General features: G+C 33.4%; 2 protein-coding genes across 2 annotated transcripts; one reads left to right on the top strand and one right to left on the bottom strand.

Annotated features, from left to right (window-relative positions):
• Window positions 1–1,237: 1,237 nt before the first annotated feature.
• Window positions 1,238–7,404, top strand: LOC114179484 (protein HGH1 homolog). The gene is made up of 9 exons (XM_028065839.1): window positions 1,238–1,432; window positions 1,530–1,652; window positions 1,734–1,931; window positions 2,427–2,505; window positions 3,254–3,399; window positions 4,437–4,550; window positions 5,446–5,577; window positions 6,817–6,930; window positions 7,032–7,404. Exons 1-9 carry the CDS (start codon window positions 1,379–1,381, stop codon window positions 7,080–7,082), a joined length of 1,011 nt encoding a protein of 336 aa, XP_027921640.1. The 5' UTR covers window positions 1,238–1,378; the 3' UTR covers window positions 7,083–7,404.
• Window positions 7,405–16,220: 8,816 nt separating this feature from the next.
• LOC114179708 (APO protein 2, chloroplastic) lies at window positions 16,221–19,380 on the bottom strand. Its single transcript, XM_028066126.1, has 3 exons — window positions 18,985–19,380; window positions 18,364–18,713; window positions 16,221–17,194 (listed from the first exon to the last, which is right to left on the bottom strand). The coding sequence occupies exons 1-3, from the start codon at window positions 19,117–19,119 to the stop codon at window positions 16,369–16,371; spliced, it is 1,311 nt and encodes a 436-aa protein (XP_027921927.1). The 5' UTR covers window positions 19,120–19,380; the 3' UTR covers window positions 16,221–16,368.
• Window positions 19,381–25,319: the final 5,939 nt, after the last annotated feature.

Below are 25,319 nucleotides of genomic sequence, written 5' to 3'. Positions count from 1 at the left end.
TACTCATCTTTTACAATAAGGCAAATTGCTTTTTCTGTTACTTTTTTACAAAATAAAAAGGTTTATTATATGACCCATTATCGAGAATATTTACTTAATATCTTTTTATTTAAATTAGTCTTTAGGAAATATTTCTGTTTTTAAAAATATCTTTCAGATTTAGAAATTAGTTATTTAAAATTATCAAATTAAGATTGATATATCATAAATGTTTTATATTCTGTTACATTTTGTTATATATATATATATATATATATATATATATATATATATAAATAAATAAAATAAAATTATAAGTTCTTCCATATAATTTCATAGTGTAGTTATATAACTATTAAAATTTTATAAATAAGTATCCCAATTAAGTTTTAATATCAAACTCTTCGCATCAGAATACAGATTTAAACGAATGTATACTGTACATGCTTATTATCTTATGTATATTTATTTTTCTTTACAATAACTAGCGTAAACACAGACACAGTTGCGCTTGTGTGTACACATTTTTTACATATGCATGATATTATATTGGTAGGTGATGATATTGTAATGTTATTAAGTTAATATATAAAATAAAATTATATTTATTAAAAATAAAATGAAATATATCAAAAAAGATGAGAGAATAACAGTTGATAAATATGGAAAAAGAGAAGAAATAAAAATAAACGATTTTATAAAAAATTTGTAAAATTAACGGTTAATTTTCAAAAATTTAATAAATAATTATATTTTAAAGGGTAAAATTAGAATTTTAAAATATGGACACAAATGAGTGAATCCTTTTTATATATTGTTATAGATAAACAATATTAAAATTATTATTATTATAATTATAAAAGTAAATATAAATTATTTATAAATATTTGTATTTATTTTATAGGTAATCTTTTAATTAAAAAATAATTAAGTTTGAAAAATATAAATAATTAAGTAAAAAATATAATTCAATCTAAAAAATATAATTAATTAAATAATTATTAATTTAAAAAAAATTATTTAAAAGATATAATATATTACTAAATTTTTTATTGAAATAATAAAAATATAAATAATAATAAAATGTATATACTAAAGAAAGTAGTTATCACAGTTTTATTGTAGATAGTTGGATAGTTTTTTGTTTTATAAACAGAAATAATATATACACGAAATTATTAACAGTAATTTAAAAGTAAAATGTATAAGCGAAAAAAATAATTTAAAGAAAAACCTTGTTGTTAACAGTTATGTTATAGAGTTCACTCTTAGACGAGGATATTTGATTGAAGATTTCTCTGAAATTTACGTGAAAAAAACACATAAAGCAACTAGAAGTGAATGCCCTTGTTGTAACAAAGGCGGCGGCGGCGGCGACAGAGAAGCAGAGCGGCGAACAATGGCGACGGAGATGGAAGAACTCGTCTCCTTTCTATCTTCTCCTTCGCCGCAGGTAAACCCTCTTACACTTGTCTTTGATTTCACTCTTCCTTCCCAAACTCCTAGTTACGGTTTCTCATGCGTGGCGGCGTTATGGTTTCTCCTTTCAGATCACCAAAGCCGCCGTCGACATAGTTCGCGGCTTAACCGGTTCCGTCGAAGGCTTGCAGTCCCTCGCAAATTACTCAAACTCCCTCCTACCCGCGTTGTCTCGCCTCATAACGCTTCCCAAGGTAACTCGCGAGCGCGTGCACTATGCTACCTGTGCTAGCTCGGTTTGTTTCTAGTAACTTATATACGACGTGCCGTTTCAGGAGGTTTCGGAGGCTGCGGCGGAGGCCCTGGTGAATTTGTCGCAGGATTCGAGTCTCGCCGAAGCGATGGTTCGATTGGGATTGGTGAAAACGACGATGGATGTTTTGTACAAGCCCGAGTGCGGTATTACGCAATTGCTTGTCATGCTTTTAGTCAACCTCACTCAACTCGATGCTGGTGCCGCTGCCGTGCTTCAGGTGCGTGCTTTTATTTATCTGAACACAATTTTCAAATGGGAAAAAATCTTTATGTTTCATACTTTTTATCATTAGTTTTGTTGGTATGCTAAATACATACGATCAGCGTAAAAGCTATGAGCATTTGAACTCTGGAAAGGAGCGAGTCACGTTAGGATACGATAAAGGAAATTGTAGTTCTTTTTTTAAGTTAGGTGGTTTTTGGATAACTTACTCTGATTTTACGGTAGAAAAAAAAAAGAGGAGAAAAATGAATTCTACTTCTACTTCTCCCGTGAGTGACAACCAATTATACATTTTAACTGTTATAGAGGTTGTCTCGTCTGACTTCTCAGAAATTTGGAAGACATAGGTTGATTTTAGCTAATGGGAGGAGTTCAATTTATTTCACCTTTTCTTCCTTTCTCCAATAAAATATTTATGATGAAGTTGATCAAAACAAGATTTGATCCGTTGTATTTTGCTGTTAATCAGTGATTTTCTTGTGATTAACAGACTGAAGATGACAAAGTTCGTGGATTGTATGTTATGAAGCTTGTTAGATCGTTTTGTAGAACCACCCATGAGAGTGATGGTGAGTCCCTCTCTACTTAGGATAATTATTATGCTTAATATTTTCTGTGAGAAGTTTTTTCATGCCATGTGTGTCTATAGATAGTTAATCTTAAGCTCATTGGATCCTGTGATGTGTTATTGAGTTCTGAAGTATCCTTGTAGGCTGAGGTGAGGCACCTATATTAGAACTTAAGCTTCAAAGATGCGGTTTCTTTTCAAATAATTATGTTGGAGATCTCACATCAACTAAAAGTATGACCAAATTATAATATATAAATGCAAGCAAATCTCACCTTACCAAGTTGGTTTCATGAGTTTGAGTTAGACATAAAGTCTGCTTTGTTATAATGATTTTAGAGGTATTCACAGAGTCTATCATAATTAAATTCGTTGGGCTTAATGTGTCACCTACTATTGGGTTTCTGCCACACTCAGAATGTCTAGTTCTCAATGTGAGGAAATGTGTCATATTGACTAGAGTTATGACCAAAATTGTAAGATGTAGGTGGACATAATCTCACAACACCAAGTCGGTTTTGTAAGGTTAAATTAAACTTAAGTTGACTTTTTTAAAAAACTAGATAACAAGTATAGGGATACAAAATTTGGCTGTTAAGCAGCTTGAGAAAAGTGAAACTAGAAAACTTGGCTCTCTTTTTGTACATTCATTTTGAAATTTTTTCTGCACCTTTTAGATGGCTGTTGTGATTGTTGGTAATTCTTCAGTAATTGTAATTCTGATACAGTGAAAGTGTTTTTTATACCAGACGATGCTTTTGAACATGTTGGTTCAATTCTTGTTAACGTCTCAAAGCAGCAGGAAGGGAGGAGGCTTCTACTTGATCCAAAACGGGGTCTCTTTAAGCAGATAATCAGACAGTTTGATTCAAACAGTTCATTGAGAAAGAAAGGGGTATGCTCAATAAATGCACTCAAAATGATTATTGTTTCCCAGCCTTGGGTATTGGGTACCGTTTGAATAATTTTATATTTAATTAAATTAGGAAGTACTTGATATTGTAATATTCTGATTTTTAAACGACTTTTGAAAGAAGTGTTCAATGCCTCAGTGGATGATTTAGTTGCTTCCCCATGGGTTCTTTAGTGATGGGGCGTACATTACTGGCACATGGACTCGTGTTACTTTTGAACTTGGTATTTGCTTATACGGCTTAGAAATTAAATCTATAGGTGTGTATCATGTACTCAGTGGATTGTCTTGTGGTAAGTGTCTGATGTACTTTCGCTGTGTTGACTTGCAGCTTGTGTTGTCTGATAGCCCCCTTGTTAGTTAGTTAGTGTGGGAAGTGCGTGTCTCTAGTCACAAAATTCGTTGGAGTGGTTGTGATTCAGAGTTTATTCCAACTATTTTATGTAGGATACATATGAATATGTAGATAGATGGATAAATAGACATCTTATGTTAAAACGTGTTGGTGAGAGAGAATTCATCTGAGTGTGAAAGAGAAACCATTCGTTCTTTATATGTGAGTGATTGTAATCTCAGAAGTTTTGTATGTAACTCTATATGGGAGAGAAAGTTATCTTGTAGTGACATGTTTGTTAATACTCTAACTGAACCACATTAAATCCCTTTTAAGTGCTCAATTTTTCTTGAAGCCTCTGTTTTCTATATATGGTGTTCTAAACATGCTTTTGTTTTCTGAATTCGTTCCAGTTAGATTGTGTTTGATTTCACAGTAGTATTAGTTAATAAATAAAACTATTTAGCCATAAAACAGTGTTCTTTAAATTAATCCTTGCTATCGTTTGGTTCTTGGTAATTTTCCACTTATTGGAATTGCTTATGTGATTTTGGTAATTGTATCATTGATTGTGTTTATTTTCAGTTACTATTTCTAAAGGCTTAGCCAACATGGGTGCCTCTATGCGAGTCAAATTTTATTGCACATAACTTTGTTCTTCTGACACTTGTTGGAATATTTGCAGGTCTCTGGAACTATTCGCAACTGTTGCTTTGAGGCTGAGAGTCAGCTTCAAAATTTGCTTTTGGTATCAGAGTTTCTCTGGCCTGCGTTACTTCTTCCTGTAGCTGGCAACAAGGTTTCATGCTTTACCTTTTCTTACCTCAAAGTATTGTTCTGCATATTAAGGAATAGATTTCCTCCCAACTTACCCAATTTACTTTTAACTACCAACAAAGGGAAGATAAACTATTTTCAATCAAGTAAGCTGTAGTTTACCTGATGTCTATAATTGCATCATGAAGAATTTCCTGTTTGTTTCCCAGGACGTAAACAAGGGGACTCTGATTTGCGAAGAAAGCACAAAAAACCAAATGAAAAAAATACAAAAATTGAGAAAGTTTAGTAAAAGCAAGCATAATCGATTATCGTATGCGAGTTACATTGATTATGTATTAATATTTTATTATATTTAATCAATTAATTATATTATATACTCTTAAATTAATATGTAATATATAATAATTAAATATTTATAAATATATTGTATTATTATAATAAAATGAATGATTAAAATAATTAATAAAATAATTATAATATTTCGTTAATATATATTTATATTAATAATTAATTAAAATAAAAATATGTTCAAAAATTAATTGAACAAGTTTTTTTTAAACATATATAAAAAGTTTATTTTATCACATCAATGGAGTCTCTTAAAAACTTTCTTTTCTCATGCCACTCACTTCTCTTAATCCAATCAACCTCACTTCACCCTCTTTTTCTTCATTTATTTCCTTTTCCACTGATCCTAATGAACCTTGATGTCTACATGTCACGTTGGTCCTTCTCATTATGAGAGGGAAATATAAGCTCAATTTCTTAAATTTCTTTATTCGTTTTATTGTGCTTGGGACATACAATAATGGGATCATTTTAATATTATATCCTTTAAGCTTTAGAGTGTAATCTTCTTGAGTATTGAACTTTGTTTTTGTGTCAATTGCATTGATTAATTAATTTCTAAGCAGATTTACAGCGAACAAGACAGATCGAAAATGCCACTTGAACTTGGGACTGCACTCTCAATTGATCGTGAACCTGTTAATGATCCAGAAATTCGTATTCAGGCCTTGGAAGCTATATACTTGATCATATTGCAGGTAAATTTGGACTTGTTTGTTGGTCCCTTAATTTTTCTATTTCTCATTCGGTGTTACATATTAGAACAGACTAGGTTTGGAGAGAAATGTGTTTTGGAATGTTGCTCGTGCATTATCGACACTAAACACATTATGACTCAGCATCTCTTGCAATGCTAGCAGAAAAGTTACCTTTTTCCGACTTTTGGTATATTGAATGGTTTACGAATCGATTACACATCCAGAATTCTGTCATATGTAATTTATAATCATATTATAGGTCTACCGTAAGAACTTTCTCTTTCCCCCTGGGATGAGTGTTGTAGACGATTGCTTATATATCCTTAGTTAGCAAGATGGTGGCTTCATTAAATGGTTGCACCTGCAATTAGTTTATATGATGACTGATCTATGCCTTAGGGTTTTGGCACAATTGGTAGGAATTTATTTATTTCCACTGTACACTATTATTGATTTGAGTTTGAATTATGAGCAAAGATTTGATCTTAAATCGTGGCGTAGTAAGCACTTATGCTGCTAGTTTTGAGTCTTTTGACCAATGTAATAATACGTTTAACAGTTAAAATCTTTATATTTTTTTTGAACTTGTACTTATATTCTGAGGGGGATTCTCTGAGATATACTATTTATGCCGCCATGTTCTCTTTCTGTCTGTCACAACCAAACCACATCTCTATATAGTCAAAACACTAGTCTGACAGGCTTGGCGGGGGTTCAGTCTGTCTGGAGGAGGGAAGATTTTCTTCTCAATGCAATGATACTTCTTGTTTTGGTCTCTGGATTGATGGTTGCACGTGCTAGAAATCCAGAACATTCTGTTTTGTATCCCATTTTAGTCTTCACAGCACTTCAGGTCTACTTCTTTTGTTAGGTCCCTGACTTCTCCGCCATGATCTCCTCAGTAGTTCATTTAGGAGCGAGCTATAGCCTTAACATTCCTATTCGTTATGTTGATGTACCATATTCAAAGAGTGGAGATTCACAAAGAAGTATTGCACTATTTACCAGTGAGCGTCAACTTATTAAGAATGTTGCTGAAAATCGTGCAATATGTTATACTGCAGTAATTTACCACTGAACTTTATTAATCCGTTTTTCCTAAGGGCTATTTACCCTGTAATGTAATGCATGGCTTGGACTTGTCACCTGGTTCAGTTTTCATGTGTTTTCATGATTAGATGAGAGATATATTTGTTCTCTATGCATCAAATTTTGCTGTGAACTTCCCTTGTTTTGTAGGATGCAGGTCGGAGAGCCTTTTGGTCTGTAAATGGACCTAGAATAGTACAAATCGGTTATGAAGATGAGGAAGATCCAAAGGTTATGGGAGCATACGAGCAACTAGGATCCTTGGTAAACATATGTTCTATCAGTGTTGTCTCTTCAACCTTCTTCTCATCTCTCTCTTTTAAACATATAGCTTATTATCTGCATGACTATTTTGTTTTGATCAGTTGGTTCACAGCAGCAGTGCGGAGGAACCATCCAGTGAGACCCCTCAGTAGTTATTTTGTATTTCAATCTAATTGACCTTACAAAATATCTCTCCATAAGAGTTATGTAGTAGTTATGAAGGTCCTTCGAAGTAAATTTTCCATTTTGAGGGTTAGAGTTACCATTTTTAGAAATATGTAAATTATGAGGCTTGGAATAGCTGGTCAAATTTATTTACACACACGGCAGAATGAGTGAAAGATGCTCTCTTGATGCACAAGTTCAGTTTCTGTGTTTCGAATTTTGAATTCTTTAAACTGCCGGCAGGATATAAATCCCGTTTCTTATGTATCCTGTTTCCATGGGTAATTTATAAAGTATTCATTTGGTGTTTTTCGGTGTTTAAATGTTTATCTTTCATTTTTAGTTAGTTTATTTGCAAAACATTTGATAAGAATTTAAAGCAAATGATCTACGTTATATTTATATATATAAATAGGGACTAAAAATATATATTTTAGAAGGTTTAAACAAAATAACAAACTGTTAAAAATACAAGTCAGAAGTTGAACAAGGGAATTTTAGGAGAAAAGAAAACAAAAATATGATTATATTTTAAAGAACAATAATATATCTAACCTTTTCTATTTCTTATATAAAGTGTGATCTTTTGGAATTCTTGAATTTTAGAAGAAATTAATTCATTTTCTGTGTTAAAAATTTTACATTTGAAATTTAATTTAATATAAAATTCAATCAACAAATTTTAGTCTAATTTATTTTAAATTCAATTTTCCCCGAAACACTTCAAAAACATGCAGTCATAATGATTATCAAAGATTCACCCTTTAGATCATCAAGCGGTCATTGTATTGGCGTCTATGTACAAAGGTGCAAAGGCAATTCTAGATTTATTCATGTCTACTCACAAGTTGTTTTGGAATGCATTTTATCATCATCAATCCACCTCATAATTAGAGTACCAATAACAAATGAACCATTTTATCTTACTTTCACATTGATTAAATACCGCCACACATATAAGTAATACTCAATTTTTTAAGTTGAATATGAGAACCATTATATCGTTTCTATATCTGTTCCAACACACATTCCTGTTTTCATATTTTTCTCCGTCTTAAATTACTTAATTTATTAGGTAATTTAAAAAACTTATGCCAAACGTTTCTTTCCCCATTAGTTTCATAACCTATTTTCATAACTTTTCTTTTAGATTTCTTTTAAGAAGCATAATTTGTTTCCTTGTTAAAAAAAATTACTTTCACGATTGGATATAAATATAATCTACTGACATTTTGATGGTGAAGAATAATGTGATAAAAAATATTTATAAAGTTATAATATTCAGAGACAAACAATAAGTATATAGAACTGTAGAACCCCATACACAATAATAAAGAAATCAATTAGATAGAAACACCAAAATTGAAACTTATTCTCCAAAATTTAGTAAGATAACAAATTAGTTTTATAACATTTTTGGAGGTGAAATGACGATTTTCAATTTTTATAATTTTTTTCGCCATTTTTTTTAATTAAATCAGCTATTAAATTATTTCTACAGAATGTTAATGTAAAAAATAATTTTTCATTAATTATAATGAAAACTAATTTAAAACATGTATACTATATAGTTTTGTGATAGCCGAGTTAACTTTAAAGTTATAATTTTACAACTGCATATATAAGTAAATTAATTGTTAAACTTGTGTGTAATGAACTCAGTTATTAATCGAAACAATATAAAAATAGTGAAAGCAGAATAATATGTATTGGTGTGAATTCGAGTATGAAAATGTCATATAATGAGAAAATGATGAATTAGCAAGCTGTCACAAAAGTACAACATTCATGATAGAAGAAAATAACAGAATTGGCAGAGGAATATCCCAAAAGGGCCAAGAAAGAGAAAGAGACAATTCACATCCTCCCTTTCTCTTGTAGAAAAAACCGTTTTTATAATCACGTAGTACTCCACACAAAATCCTTTAGTGCAGAATTGGCTATTCTCTTCCTTCCACTTTTGCGTTTGCCTTTGCTTTCCTCTCACTTTGCCATGTGTCCCATGGGTCCCATGTCCTTCATCTGCTCATTACCCACACCATTCATAACATTTCTTCCCCCATGGAAGTCAACCTTGTCCTCAAGGTTGAAGTGAGGATACTCCTGTTGCAAAGTACTCACATATTCCCAAGTAGCTTCAGAGATATCCAACACTTCCCATTGGACAAGTACTTGAGGAATATGTTTATCCGCTCGTAAGATGACTCTGTATTGTAACACCTTGAGCAGTTGAATAACATAGCCAAGTTCATGCGTGAGCAAAGGCAGAGGCAAATTTGGTTGTTGATGTTCTCCTTTGCACTGTTTCAATAAAGAAACATGGAAAACTAGGTGAATCTTTGTTGTAAGGGGCAATGATAATTTATAAGCAATAAGGCCAATGCGTTTTATCACTGGGAATGGACCAAAATAACGAAGGCCAAGCTTTTGATTTTTTCGAAGAGCCACCGAATGTTGCATATATGGTTGGAGTTTCACAAACACCAAATCTCCCATTTAGAACTTCACATGGACTTGCTTCTGATATGCATATTTCTTCATCAGATTCTGGGCTTTTATTCAAATTCTATTTAAGACATAACAGGGTCTGATCATGGTGCAACATCATTTCTTGTAAAGAAAGGGGCTCAATGGCCTTTTTCACATATTTCGGAAGAGTGGGGGGTCTCTTCCATAAACTGCCTTGAATGGTGTCATGCCAATAATGGTTGGTTCGGAAGGAAGTATTATAACAGTATTCAGCCCAAGGTAACATCTTACTCCAGCCTTTCGGTTCATCCATTGTGAAGCATCGTAAATACATTTCTAAGCATCGATTAAGAGCTTTCAACTGACCATCAGATTGAGGGTGGTAGGCAGTACTCATAGCTAAGGTAGTGCCACTTAGCTTACAAAGTTGTTGCCAAAAATTACTTGTAAAGACACGATCACGATCTGAAACGATTGATTGAATAACTTACAAAGTTATATCCCATATAACTTCACAATAGATTGCATGAACACCTCAGCCATGTGCTTGCTTGAATAATCTGCCTTAAGGGTGCAAAAGTGCGCATACTTTGAGAGGCGATCAATGACAACTATAATCACGGAAAAACCATATGATGGTGGAAGGGCAACAATAAAATCCATGGCCAAGTCTTCCCAAATTTGTTATGGGATAGGGAGGGGTTGTAATAGTCCCACTGGTGAAGTAGTGGATGATTTGGCTTGTTGGCATATCAAGCAGTGTTGGACATAAGCTTTAACATCTTGGTTCATACCCGACCAATAAAACTGGGACGAAACTCTTGCCAAAGTGTACGCAATACATGAGTGGCCACCAATTGGAGAACTATGCAACTTCTGCAAAATAGTTTGAATCAAGGGATGTTGGGTTGGTACCACGAGTCGTTGCTTCCAGAATAACAACTTGTTTTGAATAGTATAATGCAGACTTAGGGGAGTGCTGACATTGCAGAGTTTGACAATATCTGAGAGTTTGGAATCAACAGCAACCGCATCACGTAAGTGTATAATGAGATCCCAGGTAGGCTGAGACAAAGCTATAAAATAGGATCGAGACAAGGCATCTATAGCTTGGTTCTCCTTGTCGGACTTATACTCGATGGTAAAATCATACCCCAAAAACTTGTGCAGCCAAGGTTGTTGCTCCGGAGTATGAATAGCTTGTTCCATGAGACATTTTAAACTTTTTTGGTCGGTTCGGATGGTGAATTTATGGCCAAGTAGTGCCAAAATTTCGCAATAATCTCAGTGATTGCATGGAATTCCCTGGTATAGGCAGACTATTTCTGCATTTGTGGTGATAATTTCTTTGAAAAGAAGGCAATTGGATGTTGCGATTGGCTAAGAACCGCTCCAATGCCGGTCCTTGATGCATCCATTTCCAAAATAAACAATTTGTTAAGAAAATCAGTTATTAGTTTTTTGTATGACACACTGATTTTCTTAACAACCCTTGAAAAATAGAATTCATCAAGCTTTGGAAAGTAGCGGGGCATTTGTAAGCCCAAAGGGCATAACGAGCCATTCATAATGACCTTGATGAGTTCGGAAGGCTGTTTTAAATCGATCCTCTGGTGCCACCAAAATTTGGTGATAACCGAAACGAAGATCTAGTTTGGAGAAGTATTGAGCGCCACATAGTTCGTCCAGTAATTCATCAACCGTAGGGATGGGGAAGCTATCCTTAACTGTGATGGTGTTTAGAGCCCTGTAATCGGTACAAAACCGCCATGTACCATCTTTTTTCCTGACTAAGAGTATTGATGAAGAGAATGGGTTGTTGCTAGGAGAAATAATGCGTTCCTTTAACATTGCAGCAATCATGGTTTCGATATGCTCCTTATGGCTATGAGGATATCTATAAGGTCGAACTTTAACCGGTTGAGTACCAGGCAACAATGGGATCTGGTGATTATGAGACTGATCTGGTGCTAAACTCGAAGGTTCGGCAAAAACATAGCGATATTGATGTAGGAGAAGAGCTAACTCTAGGTTTAAGTCAACTTGGAAGTCAACCCAGTTATCCTTTGGCTCCTCGGGAAATTGAAGTTGTAATGTAAAGCATTCAGCAATAGCATGGGTGTGAGACATTCGCTGAATATGATGAAATTGTACTAGGGTGGGAAGCTTAGAGTTATCATCATGGAGAGTAATAAATTCACCATTCAAGTAAAATTTTAGAGTCAAGGTACTATAATATGAAATATGAGGGCCTAAAGTAGCCAGCCACGAGGCACCCAACACCAAATCTGCGCTAGAAACTGGTAATAAATACATGGGAAGAGTAAGGGTATGACCTTGTATTGCCACTGTAAGACCCGTGAAAATTAATTTATTAAATAATCAATCAATTAATAAATAATCAATCAATTAATTAAATATTGATTGTTATGATGTGGAAAAGTACTAGTTCAAGTGGTTGAGAGTACTTAATTGTGTGAGAGGACTTTGGTTCGAGTCCTATGTATGCCATGTATGTGTTGTTTGTTTTATTATTAATTTCAATAATATGTTGAGCGTGAGGAGTGATAATATAACTCTATATTTATAGGAATTATCATTGAACATAAATTGGTTGAGTGGTTGTGCAATTAGTTGAAAATAGGCATGGTCATGGGTTTGAACCTTAGTGACCCAAAATTAACTCTCTTTTTGCTAACAATTGGTGTGTCTTGAATTTGAAAGGGCATAGAAAACCCTAGTAGAGGGGCAACTATGAGGGGACTGAAAAACCATTAAATCATGGGCCTTGAATAACAATTAAACCATCATTAAGTTAAAATTCGTTTTGGCACTTAAACCAACATTTAAGACACCTATAAAAGGCTGAATTTGGGTAAAAGGTTTTTGCAGTGTGATTATTTTTACCTCTAGAGGAGAGCGAATTTGAAAGGGTATTAGGCAATTGGGGGCTGGTTTGGGAGAGGATCAAAGAGAAAGCATTGGTACTGCAGGGAAGACACGTGATTCAAATTATAAGTGCATAAAATTTCAGGTTAGGGGAGCTGAACTCGTAATTGTATGCTTTTGGTCATATTGCATGATTTTTATGAGTATATGCTATGGATTCTGCACTGTATCTGAGGTGAATTGGGATTTGGGGTGTTTAGGAACTATTTTCTAGGAATTCATACCTAATGATATGATTATAATGGGATTATCCAATGTATCAGTTGTAATTGCGCAAAACTTGGATTTTTGGGGCCTCTATTATGTCAAAATTGTGTTCATATGTGTGTGCACTATTTTCCAAATGAATGGCATGAATTGGTATGAGTTTTTGGCATGGTTGTTGCGGGTTGTGTGTGTAAACAGTGAGCAATTCTGCAATTCTCGCTCAAGCGAGCCAGACTCGCCTAGGCGAGATTTGCAGAGACGCGATCATTGGTTCTACTCGAGTTTCTCGCTCATACGAGGGAAACTGGTGCTAGGCGACAGACCATCTCGCTTAGGCGAGTGTGCCTCACTCTGGCGAGAGTCCGTGTATGTTAGGGGTTGTGGTTGGGGGTCTCTCGCTCAGGCGGTAAATGCCATTTTGGGTGAAGAGGTATCTCGCTCAAGCGAGAGCTTCTCGCCTAAGCGAGATTTCGAGGCTGATGTGATGTGTTGAGTGACTCGCCGCTTGGGCGAGGTACTTTTAGTTCTGGGTGATGGATGGTCTCGCCCAAGCGAGACTTCGCGGGCTGCAGCTATTCTAGGGGCTCGCTCAAGCTAGTGGGTCTAGCTTAAGCGAGATAGGCTGGACTGTTTGAACAAAGACTTTTAGCCTAAGTGATCGAGGGTGTTGTTGTGGGTTCAAGGCAAGTGTTACTGCTGTATTAATGGGATGAGATGGAATTTGTGAGGTGTGGTCTACAAGACTTCTAGGATATCTCAATGGTGAGCTTGCTGGTGTTCCTTGGATTGTGGCTCGGAACGTATCCTTGAGTTGTGGCTCGGGATAGGGGTTAAACACGTGGCATTCTATGGGTTGTGGCCCGAAATGACTTCCCTTAAGTTGTGGCTCGGGATAGCGGATGAACACGAGGAACTCTTGAGTTGTGGCTCGAGTTGGCGAGTGTTGCCGGTATGAGTGTGCTGGTTGTGACCAGTACAGATGGGTCCAGATGGATTGCCCTCCTCAGTGAATTGCTGACGAGTTTGGTAGTCCTGGGACGTTATGGACTATGTTCGTATTTGGAAACTCCACCTGGCGTTACGGTGTGTGATCCGTAGCATGGTTCCCGCACGTGTTCTATCAGTTATGGGCGATAGGTGTGGCAGCAAGGCGCCTTGAGATACTCACTAGAAGATGTAAAACACTGCTAGCATGGTTGTGGCCATGTGGAAGGAAAGGAACGAGTTTCCTTGATGTGCATTGATATTACATGGTTGTGGCCATGTGTTGGAAAGGGAGGAGGTTCCTTTATGGTAAAATGATATCATACATGGTTGTGGCCATGCAGATTAAAAGAAGGGATTTCCTTTTGATGTATTTTATTGTATTTATATGATTGATTTTCAGTTATGTGTTATCTTTTTAGCTCACCCTATCTGCTTGTGTTTGATGATGACCGTGTACGCGTTACACGTGAGCAGATGATATTGCAGGTGGTTCTGGTGAGGCATAGGCTCGGAGCGTGGGATAACTGTGGGATTTTTATTATGATGTTTTATTATGGATTTTTCAGATTGTAAACATTGGTTATGAACATTGATTTTTGGATATATTTATGAGTTTATATCGTATTTGTGATACTTTTAAAAGAGATTCAAGTTTTAAATTTTCCCACGTTTTGGGAAACGATGTTTTATTAAATGATGTTAATTATATTTCTTTGTTCCATTATTTAAATTCATAATATTCGGTCGGGATGTTACAGCCACTGTGAGTTCCTTTATTAGGCCTTCAACCTTCAAAGAGTAAGTGAGTTGCAAGTCAAGGTTGGAGAAAACTATCAAAACTACCACTGTCTAACAAAATCTGAATAGGATCACCCCGAATGGAGCCTTGGAATCGCATTGTACCCACTCTGTGAGATCTTGTAATGGCATTGAGGGAGAGATGATGATCCAATTTAGGGTCGGTGTTGGTTTGAGTAAGGGTTGGAGCCAGTTGTGTTGCATCGCAAGGGTCCTCAGCTTCTTTGTATTGGAGTAATAGGTACTGTTTATTAGGACATTTATGGGTTGGGGTGAATTTGGCATCACAAGTATAACATAATCCTTTCTCTCTCCGAATTTGCATTTCAGCAGGGGTGATGTGTTTGACAGTGGATGGTTTGAAAGGTTGGCTAAATGGTTTCATGTTTGGTGGGGGTAACAGGGGTGGTAAGGTATTTGGGTTCTGGTGTGGGCTGGTGTTGGGTTTGGTGTAACAAGTTTTGAGGTAGCTAGAGGAAAAGTGAGGTTTGGGATTAGGGTTGTATTTGTCTTCAAAAAGTTTAGCTAAGGATACAACTTTGAGAAGGGAATTTGGTGATTGAGCCAACACGTCTCATCTAATTTCAAGTTTAAGGCCACTTAAAAACAATCGAGGATGGTGTCAGCGGTAACTCCCGTAATGCGATTAGCCAAACCCTTGAATTCGACATAATAATCATTGACAAATCCCAACTGTGAGAGTTTGAAGAGAGTAGATCGTGGGCATTCATAGGGTGAAGGGCTGAATTCCAGGGTTAATGCCTTAGTAAAACCGTCCCATGACTGGAAGGGGTTGTTCTTTTGCATCAATTAAAACCAAGGCACCACATCTTTCTCCAAATAGATAGCAACAATAGTGAAACGTTGGGGCTCAAGAGTATTATAATACTCAAAAAATTGATCAGCTTTAAAGATCCACTGTAAAACATTAGTACCACCAAACTTAGGAAAATCAATCTTAATATTTCGAACTTGAAACGATGAGTTGGATGTTAAGTTCAAACCACCAGGGGCATGTTGTTTGGGAACGTTATGGATGGCTAACTCGAGCTTCTCAAAATGTTCTGTATAACTGAGATCACGCTTCTCCATGAGGTCAAGGATTTTCTTCACATTGGCGTCAAGGTCCTTGAGGCGTGTGTTTTTGGCCATGGTGTCGATGAAAGCACCAAAATATAATGAGCTTAGTTATTAATCGAAACAATATAGAAATAGTGAAAGCAGAATGATCTATATTGGTGTGAATTCTAGTATGAAAATGTCGTATAATGAGAAAATGATGAATTAACAAACTGTCACAACAGTACAACATTCATGACAGAAGAAAATAACAAGATTGGCAGAGGAATATTCCAAAAGGGCTAAGAGAGAGAAAGAGACAATTTACATCCTCTCCTTCTCCTGTAGCAAAATACTCCACACGAAATCCTTCGGTGCAGAATTGACTATTCTTTTCCTTCCACTTTTGTGTTTGCCTTTGCTTTCCTCCCACTTTGTCATGTGTCCCATGGATCCCATGTCCTTCATCTGCTCATTACCCGCACCATTCATAACATTTTGCAAACTTTAACAAAATTATGTAAAAATATTCTGTCTTAGTAGTGATAGTTGCTCCTACAATAGTGGTTATTGAGAGAAATTGCAGAGATTTATTAAGAACTTTTTTGTAGATATACACAGACAATTTTATACACCATATGCTTGTATGCTGAATATAGAAAATACCGTGAAGTTTGTCTAAATGGAAAAGATACCTCGGAAGAACTAACCAAGATGATGCTATATCAGTTAAATAATTGCATTCAGTTTGTTATAAATTACAGTATTTTCAAAAGCTGGGTTTGTACATAATAGCAGTTCTTCTCAAACCACCATGTCAGCTTCTTTCGAAGTTGATGGGATCCCCACATCCAGCCGCATGGTTGATTTATATTGTTCTGGCAAGGCAGCACCAGCCTGAATGCAAATTTCTACTATAGCAGGTGCCTGCCCATAAAAATTCCGAAGCTCTCGATCTAGTGGCACGTTTACATCAGGAACATGCCACACAAATCTAGGTGGGATCAAATCATCCAGAACTGCAGATTGCCAACCATGCTGCCCATTACGTTGTTGGTGTTTATGGGCTCCACAGTTTTGAGCTTTGTGACCCTGGGCACCCACATGAACTTCTGGGCAATATCCACATACCCTTACCTTGTACATCCTCATCAATCTCTTTGCACCTACTCTCATCCTTTCCCATGCTTGGAGTGTTTCCTCGGCAAGAGCGACTAGTTCATTGTCCAATGGAGCAACTGTTTCTTCATCAGGTATTTCAGCCAGTAATGGTTTTAAAGGGCCCTCAGGGACTTCATCCGGTAGTTCACTTTCATCAGCATCGATGAATTCCTTCCTCCCAATACGGATGATAGGCTTTCTTCTCCTTTTTGTTGGAAACTCTGGAATTTCAACACCAGCTTGAATGCAGAGCTCAACCACTGCTGGAATTCGAGGGATTTGGAATCTCTCATCATGAGTAATCCTCCTTCCAAGGCGATCAAAGAGGTGATAGGCTTCGATTGGTGTTAATATGTCTTCAACGTATGCATTTGACCATTCGTGGAGCCCCTTGCGGATGTTGGCCTGTGCACCTTTACATGACTTGAATGGATGTCCAACAGGTCCTACATGGATTTCACTGCACCACCTGCATAGTATTCCAGTATTAAGACACTTCAGAATATTTCATCACTTCTTTCTTTCTATCTTCAGTACAAGACATTAAATTAGAGCACCATTTTCTTTATTAATTATTAATCAAACTAATGATTAACTTTTTCATAACGCTAATTAAACAAGAGTAGCAAGTTGGTAATAGACACATTTGAATAGCAACAGATGTTCTGTATTTGTAAAATCAATATACCAGGGGAGGGAGGGGGAGGTGGTGAATGAGAATGAGATGGATGTATTTTTTTGTCTCGTGCATTAAAATATGCTAGTAAATAAAAATCACTCAGGTTTGGTCACCATGTTCAATAAGGCTGGTAACCACAAATGATATGTTGGGAAGGTAGCTATAATTGCTGCTAAATATTTTTTTATGTGCCCAGTTGAAAACGCACATCAATGGATTCTTTGGGCTCAAAATATAAAAGAAAGAATAATACTATACTACATCCTCTTACAAGACCTTCCAACAAATCCTTGTACTTGCAAAATGAAAAAAGGATTGACTGTATTCACATTTTCATTTAATACTTATTAGAAGGATAAATCATTACTCTAAAATCAAAATTCAAACTCAATTTTTGCGAATATGAAGACAGCTTTTCAAATGACCTATATAGTGACTATGCTTCAACCTCAATGAACCCCTCAATCTTGAAGTTCCGGCAAGCATGATTACCATGAAAATGTCCATGCAGTAGATAAGATTAGTAAGGACAAAAAAAGGCAGCAAGTGAAACCAGTAGTCCTCCTATGAACCATATCATCCATTTTCATGACGGGTACAAGACTCACAAAGGTCTAAGTATACAAACTTTGCTTTCTTGAAGAAGCAGGATAAGAAACTATCAATCACCCACCATGATGAAAAATTATAGGATGTATTGGTAATATCTGATTCAGGTTCTAGATACACCACAGTTAAAAGCAGGAATGGGAAGCAACATATGAGGTTTACAATTATATAAGCATCATTTTAAACAAAGTGTCAATTCTGGAATATCTTCTGAGGCCCGAGGCAACATTGATCTCTGTATTAGTGCATTTGCTCAATCAGAACATGAAACTTCTATTTGTTAACTAGCATTAAAATTAGTTCCACATTAACCAAAAGTATGGTAGAGAATATGAAGACAGATAAATTACCCACAAGCATGCACAGGAACTACTTTGAGCAGCTTCTTCAGATTGTTAATCAAAGTGATCCTAGCATTATACACATTATACGCAGTCGGTATAAGGTTCTTCACTAGCAACCCATTCTTAGGTGCCGACATAGGTTTTCTAGGCTCATCTTTCATCTTCTTCATCCTCTCCCTAGCTGCTCGTCGTAGCTCTAAAATGGGAACTGGAAAAGGTTTCTTCTCTCTTCTCGAATACTGCCGTGGAAAATCAGCATTTTGCGGCACTTCATTCCTGACAGTAAGCACATATTGACAAAACCTCTCTGGTCGCATTCTAATCATCACAGGAACTCTAATCATACTGCTACCATACTGTTCAAGAAAGTCAGAATGAAGTAAAAATCATGGCTATTACAACAAGCATAAAGTATGAGAGTGTGTGTATAGGACATTCAACGGTAAAACTAAAAACCAGGGTACAAAACAAGAAGCATTATTTCACAAAATTCAGATACCTCATGCCAGAATTTGATCCAAAAATTTAAAATTTCCCAAAGGCAATTAATGGTTCTCTTGTTATAGAAGACAGTACCAATTGAACGGAGAATGAGGAGGAATAAATAAAGCTTCAGATAACACATACCTGGAGAGAATGGAGTGAACTAAGGGAAGATAAAGGGTTAGCCTTGAGAAAATGAGAATCTCTTGGAGCTGCCGTAGTTATTCCCTTGGCACTAGGAACTGACATAGTTATATTCATAGTGATTCCTGAAGCCATTGAAAATGATTACTCTCTCTCAAAAAAGAAGTTACATTTGAGGTGCATATAGGGCAGAGAGAATAACAGACTAGAATTGCTGAGAAGCATAACCCACAAGGGAAACGGATTAACAAGCGTCACTTCAGCAATTTCACAAACACACAGTGAACACTACAAAGCCAAACGATTGTCTCTCCCTTGGACCCAATTTCAGGCACCTAAACAAAAAGCCCCATCCAAAAGCATCTTATCCTCAGAATAATAGACTGAAGCAGCGGAATAGGTGGCACAAATTTTCGACTTTCTTTTGAATACCAATGTTTTTTTGAACCCTAATAAATTACTTACACAAATAAAATAAATTATTGTAGTATGATTAAAATTTTTAAAAATGAAAAAAAATTGCAATTTTAAAAACATGAGTATTGTAGTATGATTACAATAAATTACTTGAAAATATTAATTAATAAATCAAATATTAAAATAATGGTTAGGAGCTTTAAACCATGTTAGAAGCTTTATAATTAATAAAACCAATTTGAAATAATTGAGTGAATTTGAAAGAATGAATAATTTATTATTAAAAAATGAAATCATTATTTACTTTTTAAATTAATCTAGGATAAAAGTAAAATTTAAGACAAGATAAATAATTTAACTAATTGTTAATTTTTTAATAATTAAGTTAGAATTTAAGATAAATTAAATGAATTGTAATTTTGTGTAAATAGTTAAATTTTAATTGTTATTTGTGAATAAATTACTGATTGTTAAATTTAGTAATTGAAATAAAATAGAAATATGTTTACAATAAATTATTAATAATAATTAAAATAATTTTAAATAAATGTTTTATATAGTCTTAGTGATTCAAATATAAATCATCGTTAAGTAGAATCTGAATCGAGTCCTAGAGACAAATTCGAATAAATGCCAAAAATCTAGATCAATGACAAACAATTTTATATATGATTATATACTTAATCAAATAAATTAAATATAATTGTTCATTAAAATTAATCGGTTATGCTAATCAAAGTCCATATGAATGACTCATTATAATTTTATAAATAGGTTAACATTTATCACGAGTGTATCGAATAAAAACTAGCACTCATAAATTTATATAAGCTTATTTAAGCATCAAAGTTTTGGTAGGAATATCTTCACTTGAGAAAGCAAACATTACTTTAGGAACTCAACATAATGGAATAAGAGTCCTTTTTGCCTTGAGTAAGAACAATTGACACCCATCGTGGGATCGAAAAGAATCCTTTAGATAGCTACATGGTATCAACAAAGGACAGAACAAAAAAAAGACCAATATAGATCAATTGGTACATTGTTAATCAAAAGAATTGGAACGACCATGCTAATAGAGTTACAAAAAGAGTTGGCCTAGTTCAAACAACAAAATATGGAGGACATCGACACTATAAAACAAAAGCATGAAACAATGGAAAAGAAGATAGGAGAAGGAACACACACGACCCTAGTATCCTATAGTAATGAACACTAGGGGTAATCAGGAAAAGATGTACCTAGTTCATCACAACAAGTCACAAGACATAATCTCATCTCAACACCTCAACACACCTTTGTGATAATAGAGAATTTGATGACATCCATTTACCTATGGAATGATGGAGAGCCCACACTTCCCGATGATTGGAAAAGCCTTTCAATTGATCGATATGATGGAACCATGGATTTCGATAAACATATCAATGTATATGTTACCCAAGTCAACATGTACACCATATAAGATGCAATGCTATGCCACATTTATCCTACTTTCCTAAAAGGGGTGGCATTGAGTTAGTTCACACTATTGTTGCCCCTATCTATTGATTACTTCAATAGACTTGTTGTCAAATTTGGTAAATAGGTTGCAACTAGTAGATCACACAACATGATATATATTGCCCTTGTAAAAACATACATGAAGAAAAAGGTGAGTGTTTGAGACTTTGCATGAAAAGATTTGGGAAGATGGCATTGAACATCTAGAAGATGGCACCACATGACATCCATTGCCCTTGTAAACATTCATCAAGTATAGGGTGAGTCTCTAAGACTTTTCATGGAGAGGTTTAGGAAGATGGCACTTGTAATGCTCTGACTATTATATAAATTCATATATTGGAATTGATTTTTTTTTAATAAAATTTTCTTAGAGAGATCATTAATAATATCATAACTTTATATATATATATATATATATATATATATATTTTTTTTTTTTTTAAATTTCCAACAAATATTTATATAAATTCTTCATGAGTTAATCTAAAGAAGATCTCCCGAAAATTTTTCAAATAACTTTTACTAAGCAAGTTCATCTTCTACTCATACAATATGTACATATATGAAAGAAAAAATATATGAAAAGAATGAGGTTTGTGTAAGCCTTAAATATCAATGTTAATAATCTAAAAGAAAACAATACAAATGACGTGTGGACCTAATATTTGATCTACAATCACAAGACTCAATTTCATTTTATTTGACATATGATCCATATTTCACTTCTCATGAAATCAAAAGTTACTTTGGAAAGTGATTAAGTAATTGAGTATTTATCATAAAAATATAGATACAATCATAATTATTTCTTTCTTGAGATATTAGTCATTTATTGACTCACAAAAAAGATATATACTCACTACATAACATTGACGATGTTGAGTAGGTATCAAATAGTTCAAAGTTTTGCCTATTCATATCTTAGTCCATTGCACTATTTTGAACTATCTAGATATTCACTTACTTAATAAATACTTTCTTAGACCCCACCATGGTCCTTGTGTTTCATTCCACAATGTACAAAAATGTGACTTCAAAATCATAAACACTATTTTATTGGTTTGATCTCGACCAATTGAAATCAAACCTAAAACTCTTCCTCAGCTCAACTACTCCTAAACATTTTCAAGAATAACAAAATGTTATGACTATCAAGATATGTCATTTTCTTTGACCAATAATCCATACATCATCCAAACAAGCACCCACACACACACATAAAATAATACAAAATAAAATAAGAATATCATAAATAAAATAATAAACACACACACACACACACACACACACACACACATATATATATATATATATATATATATATATATATAAAATAATACAATATAAAATAAGAATATCATAAATACAATAATAAACACACGCACGCACACACACACAAAATAATACAAAATAAAATAAGAATATTATAAATACAATAATAAACATACAAATTAATATAAATGACCAATGTGTAAAGTAAATAATAGGAACGATGTAGAATTGGTGATAAATTAAATGAAGTAAACAAATAAAATAACTCGAGATAAATAAGATAAAATAAATAAATAGGATTAATGTGAAACAAAAAATGAAATAAATAATATAAATATAATTAACTAATGAGTATATTAATTGGAAAAAATAATATATATATATATATATATATATATATATATATATATAAAACAAATAAAAGCTTAATAAAACATACTAAGTTTATTGAAAGGCTTAAATAGCCATTTGGTCCTAGTTTTGATTTGGTTTTTTCAATTTGGTCATACTTTAGGTTTTTTGTTCAATTTGGTCTAAGTTTCGAAAATATAATTCAATTAAGTTCTTTTACTTAACTCCATTAAAATTGATAACAGAGCAATGTATACATGTCACTTTTCCAATGACGTGGTGCATTGTACGATGACGTGACCGTTTATTTATTGTGACTTGGACTATGGTGTTTAATTGTATGTGATTTAGGTTTTCGAATTGGGGGAAATTGGGAATAATTGAAATTAGATAAGGATTCGCTGGTGGGAGAAAAATTGGATAGGGTTTGCTGTTGGGAGAAAAATTTAGTTACTTAATCTGTTTTTGTAATTCATAATCTGCATTATCCAACAAAGCTAAACGTTAAGAGCTCTTCTACAAGCCTTTTTTTTCTAGGATTTTCAGGTCATCTTCTGGAAGGAACAACAGTGAACCAGCAGCGAGCCCTACCCATTTTTTCTCCCACCAGCGAACCCTTCTCCAGTTTCAATTATTCCCAATTTCCCTCAATTCGAAAACCTAAATCACATTCAATTAATCACCACAATCCAAGTCACAGTAAATAAACGGTCACGTCACTGTAAAGTGCACCACATCACTAAGAAGTGACACGTATACATTGCTTTGTTATCAATTTTAACAGAGTTAAGTAAAATGACTTAATTGAATGATATTTTCGAAATTTAGGACCTATGATGCACGTAGGGATGGCAACGGGGCGGGGCGGGGACGGGTTTCACTATCCCATACCCATCCCCGTAAAAAAAAATTCATCCCCATCCCCATACCCAAACCCAACGGGTATCAAAGTTTTATCCCATCCCCATCCCCACCGAGTAACGGATATAATCTCGTACCCATATCCATACCCGTTTCCTTACTACTTCAATATAAATTTTAATTAATTTTTATAAAATAATAACAAAATTACGGTAAAGGAAACATAATATTGTCAAATATTCAAAATTAGGAGGATGGTTGTTTCTTCGATATCAAATACTTTGAAATAAATTATAATTGTTTACATTTTATATTGGAATACCAAATAAAATTTCATGAGAACTAAAACATTTATTAAATTATTAAACTGCAAACATTAATGAAACCTAGTTGATAAAATTTAAAAATATTTTTAACAAAATTTAAAGGAAAAAAATATTGAAATTAAAATATATTTTAAATATTTGTTTAATTCAATTTTTTTAAATTCTAATGAATCTCTTTTTTTATACACTAATAAAAAATGATAATACATCACTTAATCAAAATGACACAAATAATAAAGGCTTAAATATACATTTGGTCCCTATTTTTGTTGTTTTTATTCAATTTGGTCCCTATTTTCGTCAAATTGTGGTCAATTTGGTCCTTTTCACCAAGGGTGTTTAAATAGTTAACGTTTTTTAACTGTACATGCCACGTGCCAGCTCCTGGTTATTTTTTTTAATTTTTTTTTAATTTTTTTAATTTTTTTTTCAAAAAATTTGTCTATGTGTCAAGTCACAATTGTGCCACGTGTTAGTTTATAGTAGTATTATATTTTTTCTTCAATTTAGTCCCTATATTTGTTATTTTTGCTCAATTTAGTCCCAATTTTTGTTAAAATAAATCAATTTTGTCCCTTTTAAATTGACACTAAATTTAATATCTTTTATACAAATTATATTAATATTTTTCAAAATTGACATTTGAATTTATTATTTTTTAAATTCAATTATAAATTATTAAATTTAATTATAAATCAAATAAAATTCTTATATTTAATTGCTAAATAGAGTATAATTATTTAAAATATTATAAGAATATAGTTATTAATTTTTTTTTCTAATATTTATATTCTAAAATACTTTTAAAATTGATATATAAAATATTTTAAATATTAAAAATATTTTAGAAAAGCAAATTGATATTTGTAAAATTAACATTTAAATATAAAATATTTTAGATTTTAATATCTAAAATGCAATAAAAATATTAAATATCTTAAATTTAAATTTTATTTTTACAAATGTTAATATATATTTTTAAAATTTTAATAATTATATTTTAATAATATTTAAATAATTATCTATTTAAAAATTGAATCTAAGAATTATATTCAATTTATAATTAAATATTATAATTTATAATTGAATTTAAAAAATAACTAATAGTAATGCCAATTTTAAAAATTAAATGGTTCTATTTTAACAAAATTTGGGACTAAATTAAACAAAAATAACGAATATAGGGACTAAATTGAACAAAATAACGAATATTGGGACTAAATTGAACAAAAAGAAATAATACAACTACAAACTGACACGTGGCACTAGCATTGACATGTGGCACAATTGTGACTTGACACGTGGACATATTTTTTGAAATTAAAAAAATTTAAAAATAAAATTTAAAAAAAACCAGTAGCTGACATGTGGCATGTACTGTTCAAAAACGTTAACTATTAAACACCATTAGTGAAAATGACCAAATTGACCACAATTTGACGAAAATGAAGACCTAATTGAACACAAAACGAAAATAAGAAATAAATTGAATAAAAACAACAAAAATAGGGACCAAATGTATATATAAGCCAATAATAAATAATAAACATAATAAAACAAATTTAACATGATTATTGTATCTTTTGAACTCCAATATATGTT

The sequence above is a fragment of the Vigna unguiculata genome, chromosome 3 (genome assembly GCF_004118075.2).
Source record: "Vigna unguiculata cultivar IT97K-499-35 chromosome 3, ASM411807v1, whole genome shotgun sequence".
NCBI classification, from domain to species: domain Eukaryota; kingdom Viridiplantae; phylum Streptophyta; class Magnoliopsida; order Fabales; family Fabaceae; genus Vigna; species Vigna unguiculata.
This window is presented reverse-complemented; position numbering and strand designations above follow the sequence as displayed.